Source organism: Berghia stephanieae, chromosome 5, assembly GCF_034508935.2.
Source record: "Berghia stephanieae isolate SIO BIC M18660-M18661 chromosome 5, UCSD_Bste_1.3, whole genome shotgun sequence".
NCBI lineage: Eukaryota > Metazoa > Mollusca > Gastropoda > Nudibranchia > Aeolidiidae > Berghia > Berghia stephanieae.
In genome coordinates this window covers 58,490,416-58,500,415 of record NC_088364.1, presented here as the reverse complement: position 1 = coordinate 58,500,415, position 10,000 = coordinate 58,490,416, and the positions used below count along the sequence as shown (strand labels likewise).

General features: G+C 36.3%; 1 protein-coding gene across 1 annotated transcript in view; it reads left to right on the top strand.

Moving 5' to 3' along the window:
* Positions 1–87: 87 nt before the first annotated feature.
* Positions 88–10,000, top strand: part of LOC144973984 (uncharacterized) — a 62,797-nt gene continuing 52,884 nt past the window's right edge. Inside the window, 2 exon segments of the mRNA XM_078916872.1 lie at positions 88–467; positions 8,634–8,750. Coding sequence (XP_078772998.1) covers positions 221–467; positions 8,634–8,750 — 364 coding nt within the window. The 5' untranslated portion in view covers positions 88–220.

Below are 10,000 nucleotides of genomic sequence, written 5' to 3'. Positions count from 1 at the left end.
GACTTCATGTTGGAATTATTCCCCCAAAACAGCTGGAATTCAATTGAAAGTGTGCCTTTATTCTTAAGTGATAATAGGATATATATATCACCATGTTGTTTTATTTCTGAAGCGGATTAACTTCAATCAGGGCCCACTGGCGACAACGCCAAGCCCTCTGAAAAGGCCCAAAGAAAGATTCAATCAAATTCCATCACCTACGTAAACTATTCATTTCGCCATGGATACTCACGGCGATTACTCGTCGGCTCGAGACCGTTCTCGACTGTTGGGATCAGGGCCATCTCGAAACGCCTCCGATTCCCTGGCCCCAAGTGGATTTTCCGAGGGCCCCGGTGGTGGCAATGCGGGCCGAGCCCACACGCCGTCTGTAAGTGACTTAGCGGGCCGCGTGTCCACCCCTACGGCTCTCACCACACTGGCATCTCCATACGCCCCTCGATATCATCTACCAACTGCCCTTCCTGGTGAGTATATAATATAATATATGTATTACCATCCATGAGTTGAGCTGTTTTCTTTTGTTTGTTTGTTTGTGTGTTTATTTGTTAGTTTGTTTGTTTGGGGGGGGGGGGGGGGGGGGGAGTTTGATTTGTTGATTTTTGTTGTTGATTTTTTAAGGGGTTTCGTTGGGGGCTTTGGGTTTTTAAAAATTGATTTGTTTTGTCTTGGGTTTATTTTGGGGGAAGGGGGAGGGGAATTTTATTTTTGGGCATGAGCTTGTGTATGTTAAAATTCTGTTTGTTTTTGTTTTGTTTTGTTTGTTGTTTTTTTTTTTTTTTTTTTTGTTTTGTTTTTTTTTTTTTTGGGGGGGGGGGGGGTACTTTTTTCCTTTTTGTATGTGTGTGTATTTCCCTAATTTCTGAACAATCATCGGCAAATGAACTATTATTCTAACTCTCATTAAGCGACTTTTTATCAGTTTTGCTTTGAGATAACTACTGTCCCTCAATCAATACGCTTCTAAAATAGACTTTACCATCCACCCCTTCATTGTATTCTAACCCGTATTGATTGTTACAGATAGGTTAGGTTGGACCATCCCGCACTGCTATCATTGTATAAAATCTTTTCTCAACCGCTTTTTTTTTTTTTTTTTTTTGTTGGGTTGGTTTTTTTTTTTGGTTTTTTTTTTCGATTTTTATTGTGAAAGTTGTAACAGCTGTCTCCTTTGCCCTTGGCTTGATGTGATCGTGAACACGGCAAAACAAGCTGTCAGTTGCACAGCGACCATTGGATTCAATCCAGGACTAGATAATATAACAAAAATAATCGTATACCGTGTAGATAGATGTCCGTTTAATTAATTTTTTTTTCGATCCTTTGTTGTTGTTTTTGTTTGTTTGTTTTTTGTTTTGTGTTGTTTTTGTTTTTGTTTTTTTTAATGTATTTATTTTTAAAATTTCATTTTACTATTTATTTTATCATTTAAAAAAAAATTTTGGGTGGTGTTTTGTTGTTTTGGTTTTCTTTGCACATGATTTTAAAAATATCTCTATACGAAATAATTGCTTTAAATGACCTTGGCGACTTGTGTAATTTACAGGGCGATTACCCTTCTTTGAATTTTAGGGAATAGAAAAACTCGATTCAACACAAATTACACCAATATCAGCCCATCGTTTACATTCATTTATCAGCCATATTTATAATATAAATCTATAGCGAGGGTGAGATATTATTCTGATAAAAACTAGAGCATTTATATAGCGTAATATCCTAATGCTTAATAGCATGCTCAAAGCGCTTTATAACAGCAACACTGTAGGGCGTGACGCATGTAATAATAGTCTTCCTAATTGATGTTTCCATCACTTTATTAAACACCTAAACTATGATTATAATGATAAATCAGCGCAGGATGGTGAAAAGTCCATGTAGATCGGGCTTCACATTTCATTCATGACAATAGTAGGACATTTGAAATATATTTCCGTTATGATTATCTATGAAACATCTGTTAATAATACTCTTCTCTCTCTCTCTCTCTCTCTCTCTCTCTCTCTCTCTCTCTCTCTCTCTCTCTTTCTCTCTCTCTTTCTCTCTCTCTCTTTCTCTCTCTCTTTCTCTCTCTTCTCTCTCTCTCCCTCTCTCTTTCTCTCTCTTCTCTCTCTCTCTCTCTCTCTCTCTCTCTCTCTCTCTCTCTCTCTCTCTCTCTCTCTCTCTCTCTCTTTATTTCAATATTTTCTTTTCTTTTTTATTTCACTAATTCTGTTGTTGTTGTTTTATGTTCGTCTGTTTTTTTTTTGGTTTTTTTTTTTTTAGTTTTTGTTTTGTTTTGTTATGTTCTAAAATTAAATATCTAACTGACCACAGCCAAGTTTTACTCAAACACGACAAAGTAGAGTGTGATATTAAATATAAACTGCCTTTCCCGAATACACAACCCCGGGGCTAAAAATAGTTATCATTGTCACCGATTAAACTGAATGTTATTTTGCTTTATTTGTGACAACACGAGAAATTAGTATTGATTCAGAGCAACCACCGAAATGCTCATAATTTTGTAATTGAAGAAAATAAATTACATTGAGGCGCCCTGGTGTCGCTTATCTCCCATATCAGTTTTACCTTTCGAGGACGCTATCTGCCTTTATTCTGGATTAAGATTGCTTGTTTGTTTTTGTTTTTGTTTTTCCCGGTCATGGAAGCAGCAGCTTCTAATGGTTCTCACACTACTAAAGGACGCAAACTCATCGCCGCACTCGTGTATGGTCGCGAAACCGTCCTGAAACTTCGTCACAACACAACATTCAACTAGATGCTCTGCAGTTTCGGGCTCTTGACCACGACGGTTGGCAAGTACCCACTGATGAAGTGATCGTGCCGTGAGACCGAAGCCGATTGGCTGCCACCCAATGTCTTCCCTTGCTGGTATATGTAAAATTCTAGAGGGCTGAAAATTAGCCAATGTAACTGCAATAGAAACGAACCTAGACATTACAGACCTATTAGTTTAACTTTTATTTTGTTTTATGTGTAGCTATAACGACGTCTACTTATATACGAACATCCGAAACCTAATAATTAAACCCCTAGTTTAACATTGTTGTTATGGACAATGTTTTGCGTCATTTTTTGAGATTTCCATTACAACATTGAGCCCATAAGAATTTGGGTCATCAGACCTGCAAATATATGCACGTCGCTATAGAATCATAGTAATATTATATTAAGGGCGCCCAACTCAAACCATATCATGCGAAAGAGGTGATTTTGAGGGGGTGGGGGGTTGATTTTTTAAAAAATAAAAGAGAAGTGTGTTTAAATCACATGACTATTCCCGCCAAATAACGAGACAATAAGAGCTAAGTAGGTCTACTTTCTATGATATTTAGTTATTCTTTGTTGGTCACAAGGATAGGGGAGGACTTTGGGCTTTGATATAATCGTCTAGTCTTTAAAAGATTTTTTTGAAAAGATACTTTTTACTGCACATGGCGCTTTCACGGTTAGACTCGGACGTCGTTCGATTTTGATAAATAGATAAATAGATAGATAAGTGAATTAAAAAATAACAAACTAAATAAGCAAATGAATTATTGACAAGTAAAGAGGATGGTAAAAATATTAATAAGAAAATAAAATGAATAAATATATAATTTTTATAAAAAGAAAAAAAAAAGAAAAGAAAATAATTAATAAATTATGAAAAAATTGATAGGCATTAAGACAGAGAGAAAAAGATTAAGATAAATAAATAAACAAAGTACATTAGTAAATAAAGCAATTGTTTAAAGAGAAAATAAATAAGTAAATAGATCAATAGAATGATAGTAACATTTGAAGAAAAAATGTTAAGAAAGTAAATCAATTAATTAATGAAAACAAACAATAAATAGATAAATGAATAACAGCGCAAAATGAATTATTAGATAAATAAAAAGATGGATTGATAAATAAATAAATAAGAATATAAATACGTATGTGTGTTGGAAATTAAAGGAATAAGTAATATAAATAAAAGAAATAACATTATGAAAACATAAATAAAAATGATCTATACAAAGTTATTATTAATGTATTAAGAAATGAATAGGTAATTAAATAACAAATGATATAAAATAAACCTACCAGTCAGATAATAATAAGCATCCCATTATGGAACAAAATAAAGATGTGTTAAAAATAATGTTTTCAACAATAAGTAAAAACCTTCGAATGGGGATTGTATTGATTATCTTACTTTACGTAAGAATCGTGCTTAGATGTGTGTTACATTTAGTTGACCCGGGTCAAGGTTGTATCATGCGTCATTGTTGTTGTTGTTGTTGGTGGTGGTGGTGTTATTGTTATTTTTGCTGTTGTTATTATTGTTGTTACTGTTGTTGTTATGGCTGCTGCTGTTGTTATATTATAACACATTGTCATGTTGTCAAGGCAACGTATAAAGTAAACGGTTTTACCGCATTGCAGCTTTGATACTGTATCTAGGACTTCATATATAGATGTCACTGTACTGTAATGGTTATTTCGTTCGTTGGAGAATGCGATTTAAACAGTTGAAAAGAATGTAAGCATTTGATCCTTGTGTCCCTGTTTAGACGGCGATCTCTGCAATCTTTTCTCTTTTCTGACCAATAGTATCTGTTGTCCCAATCTCATTGTGTTCTTGTTGAGGGAGATGTTTTCGTTATTTAATTTATTTTTATTTTTTCAAAGCCCTGGTTGGGACTTTTTAAAAATTCGCCGTTGCAGTAAGATATTATGGCTGAATGTGTATTTCACAATTGGGGATATCATATTTATCTTTCTTTTAAAATGTCAGTGTGATTGCGTGCGCGCGTGTATGTGTGTGTGTGTGTGTGTGTGTGTGTGTGTGTGTTTTGTAGGGGGATGTAGAGTGTTGAAAATCATACGAGCCTGTCGAATTCGGCGGGGGTCTTCAATAGTTACAATCATCTGTGCACATAAATGTTTCTCTAGATCTCACACCTTCATCTAACGAATCAATTCTCCAGTTTTAAATCTGATCAACCCACAGCATTTTGAGAAGGGCATCATCAATACACATCAAGACCAGTTGTTGGGCGGCGTCCAGCGCTGAGAGGTCTACCTTAGATTTATACTAAAATCCAAGTGCCTCATTTGGATGTAAGAACTAGTCAAAGGACGTTTTCTATTAGATTCAACCAGGAATAGCTACTGTTATGAGTCCACTTATGTTGTTTTAATCTTACTCAATCCTCATTTTATTTTTCTCATAAGACGTCAATTTGTAGGTTGAAGACTTAATTTTAACTTTAATAATTAAACCAATCATGAAATCTAAGAGACCCAGTCGCACATGCAAATTGTAAAGTTAATTTTATTATTATTTTCACCGCTTTATTGGGTTTATTTGAACTGAGACATTGGCACTTATTTTAGTTCTGCTCGTTATGATTTTATGAATTTATTTGTTTTTCAGAGTTAAATATTCCTCTCTATTCTGCACCTGCTTAGCAACCAAGCGAACGCTTTTGTTTATTGTTGTTTTTTGTTTGTTTACATAGCCAGAACTTGTTAATCACAAAAAGGACATGCCAAATATTTCTCTGTCGTCTATCTGGTTTTTAAGTACGTAATGTATTTATGTTTTTTCGTTTTTTGTATTTTTTGTTGTTGTTTTGTTTTGTTTTTTGTTGTTGTTTTTTTGTTGTTTTTGTTGTTTTATTTGTTTATTTGCTTTTTTTGTCGGCTAAGGACTTTTTAAAGGTGGGCATTTCAACCTTGACACGAAAGCCATCCATACTGTTCCATACCAATACCACCCAGCCTCTCTTCCCCTTCCCGTTGTCTCTCACTCTCAATGGCGTATTTTACTCCCATCAGTACCACCCACTATTACATATTATTGTGAGGAAAATCACCTCGGCTTTCTTTCGTGGCCGTTTATTGATTGGTATTCGCCCATTGATTATCTCGGTGGCGGCCACACCCCCAATACCGTGACCCCGGATAACATGTTAGGGAAACCCAACTGAGTACAATGTCCATGATTTGGGCGCACGTAATTAGGCATATCATTCATAGAAATCAAGCCGTCCCATCTCGCATTATTAGTCCGAGACAGACACGCAAATTTTAGGCCTAAATGTGAACAAATTGCTTTCTAATGTGCCAATACATTTTTGGATAGGTTAAGTTCTTGAGAACATTGTATCAAAAGTTCAACAAAATCGAAGGGCATTATCATCGATTTCTTTTAGGTTAAAGGTCACATTTTTTATGTTTTTTTATTTTTTACAAATACCGTAAATAGGTCTCTACTATATTGTACTGAAAGTATGAGCAAGGAATACTTTGTTACTGCACCTTTTGGTCAATATATTTGTAATGGCTGAAATTCAACCGCTTTGTTTTTCACACCTTATGACGAGAATAACCAAGTGTTTAGTTTGTGGACAATAAGTAATCCTCTTCGCGACTGGCAGACGGAAATGACGTTTGCACATGTCTGACGGATAACCTAATCACGCGTGCTAAGACGGTCTTGCTGACCATCCTGCTTGCCTGGACAGTTATAGTAATAGAAATGGTGTTAATAGATAGATCCACAATTGGGCTTCGCGACAAAGAATCACGTGAGCGAGGCGAAGCTCGCTTGGAGCATATATAAACACGTGTAGGAGGAGTATTGTGCTCATCAGAAAAATTAATTCTCAAAGAAAGAAGGCATATTCCTTTTCTACTAAGTGTTGTATTATTTTCTTAATGGGATTTCAATCCCTTCCTAAGCTGGAACGTGAAGAGTGATTCCATCCTTACATTAGCCTTGTACTAAGCTTTACACTACCAGAGAGACGGGCAGAATCAGGCTACGCACCTCCGACTCCACTCAAGATAAGTCCCAGTGCAAAAATAAACAATTCGAGGGGCTATGCTTTAAGTGCTCAATGGTGTCATAAAACAATATTTGTAAATACGTACATTTATAGTTTTAGATCAGAATAAATCCGACTGCCATTTTATAATCTAATATAACAGGAAATAGAAGTTGTTTTTGTTTTTTTTCTTTATTCATTATTGATTTATTCTGAAGGTTATCCTCTTAGACAGCTAACGTGCCATACATTATCGCTGTTTATAAATATGTATTATTTATTATGTCAGGGAGAAATCATAGGTCTTGCAGACCGCTATCATATTAAATTAAATTAATAGGGCGATTCTACGGGTGTAGAATCTGACTGGCCATGTTCGGGAGCATTATTACTTTGCAGGATGAATTCTCAAACTAATGGATTTCAAGAGGCTGTTTATAATTGTGGATTTTGCTTGCATCTAGTCTTGGGTGCGAGATAGAAGAGCTAGATTATCTTCAAAATCAAGATCATCTGTGTCCAGGGGGTCCATTGTGTGCCATTTCTTCGCCCTTTGGAGGTTTCCTTCATTAGCCAATCAATGGCAAGGATGAACAGGAATGGTGAAAGCAAGCATCACTGATTGACACCAGTCTTAATTTCAAAACCGTCAGTCAGCTGATCCTCATGTACAACCCTGCAACTTGTTCCTTCATACGTTCCCCTGATGAGGTTTACCAAGTTCTCAGATATTCCATAATATACCAGAATTTTCCACATTATTGCTCTGTTAATACTGTCAAAAGTCAAAAGCCTTCTCGTAATCCAGAAATTTGACAATAAGAGGAGAGTTCCATTCTATTCCATTTGACTCGTAGATTGGTAATCTGATCAGTGGTTGAATGGGGTTTTTCCCCAAAAAAACCTGCCTGTTCGTCTCGCAGTTTAGCATTTCTATCATTCTTAATTCTCTCTAGAATAATACAGTTGAAAACTTTTCCTAGGATAGAGAGAAGAGTGATTCATCGATAATTATTACAATTACTGAGGTCCCCTGTCTTTGGAAGCTTGACAAGATGTCCTTCTTTCCAATCCTTTGGGAATATCCCGTCATTCCAGATTCTCTCAAACAATGGATGAGGGGCCTCAACATTTCTTTCAGCTTTGAGAGCCTCCTGTGGAATCTGGTCTGGTCCAACAGCTTTCCCCCGTTTCATCTTGTTAATGGCAACCACAATCTCTGCTATCGATGGTGGATCACAGTTAATTGGTAGCTCATTCCTTGCAGGCAAAATTTCAGGCGGGTTGTCTGGTGGTGATCTGTTCAGAAGGCAGTTGAAATGTTCCCTCCATCGCTTAGACTGAGCCTCTTTTCCAAAAAAATAGTATTCCCATCTGGTTTCCCATATTTTCCAGCAAGTGCCTTTATAGTTTGATAAAGGATCATCAGCAGAGTCCTTTCGGCTTTGTCTGTTGTCCTTCATAAATTCTGTCATTGCAGAAACTCTTCTTTAAAAAGATGATTAGTTTCCTTGGACCTTGGACCCTTGTCATACAATTTATGCCATCATTATTATTGATGTCATTTAAATTGACTTTTGAGGAATTTCTTCGTCACGCAAATCAAATATGATTTCGAAATACCACGGCCTCAAGTGTAAAAATATATTTCAGGATGATGATCACATTGATCCATTGATATTTGTAATTAAAACAAAAATCGAGCGGAAATTGGAAAACTTATCAGAGTACAATTCCTCCATATTCTCCAACCGTAGTCTAGTTTGCCCTTGTTTGCTGTTTTTAGACAACCTTGTCAAATTATCATTTTCTCTCCTTTCTTTTCAGGCTCCAATTTTGCCCTGATGAACTCTTTCCTCAGTGCGGGTGCGGCTGCTCACACGTCAGAGGCCCGGAAGGCATTAGTGCCCGATGTGCAACACTTTTGGAGCGTCACTGCCGACAGTAAGTGAAAATTTGAATTTAAAAAATGTATTGAACAAAAATGACTATAACAGCTGTGAAAAATAACAAAATACCGAACACGGAACATCTCGGGCTCAAAACCATCCTTCAGCCAATAACAGAAGCAGTAAAACATTAACACATCACTTTAAAATGTCCAATACTTTTCTGTCGTCTGTCTGGATTTTAAGTAAAGTATTCATGAAGTATTCATGATTTTACTGTATTTGGAATTGGCTAAAGAATGGTTTTGATCCCGAAACTTTCCGTGTTTTTATATTTTGTTCTTTTTCGAAGCTGTTATATCATTCGTTTTTGTTCATCGCTTTTTACAGTCCACAGCTTCTAGCAGTTCAGTATCATTTCCAAAATGGCAGCGTTGTGCAAATTGTTAAGAAAAAAAGCGAAATCAAATCCTAGAAAAAGTAGCTGTATTGGGACAGTGGCCGAAAAGAAAAGTTAAAGAAGGCAAAAGCATTGATTATATTGGCTCACAAATAGCAACGTTTCTTAGGGCTGTTACTGTTACTTATTTTAAAAGACTGAATAGATAATCATAAAAGTATGTCATCGATTTTTAAAAAAACCCCAAAAAACCCTGAGATTTTATGTAGACCAATATCCACTTAACGTGCTAAAATCACTTTACAAAGGGGTCCCTAGCAAACAGCAACACTTAATAAGTAGGACGAGATGTGACGCTTGTTAGGCAATATTACAATTTTTATTCCGACAAGAGACAACGCTGTTAATGGACATGTACTCCTTTTACTTCTGAGTACGGTGATAGAATGTCAGTAAAGAGTAGCTCAGAGCGGGACTCGAACCCGGGACCCACCGTTCCAAAAGCGAATGTCATACCACAAGATCACATAGCCACAAACGCGCTATGAACCACATAGCCGTATTTTTTTTCCCCCATTTCGGACTGCGTGTAACCAAATCTATTTCAAACTATATTTATTGTACCAAAAATCTTACATTACCTGGCACTTATAGTGACGGGTACGTCTTCACACCCGCGTCGAATGGAGGCAATGTGTGTCAAACTGTTTTGTGGATGCCACAATACGGAGACCAGAAAAGTGCAAGTCTTCGTTCATTTTTTTTTGTTTTTTTTTTTTTTTGTTGAACTCATCAGGCCGTGTCTTATCTTGTAACAACATCAACATCAAGCGAAGTTGAGCGTATTCAGTGACGGGAGGGATTGGCATTGGTCGGAAAATTCTGAATTCGGCGTTGTGTCTTTG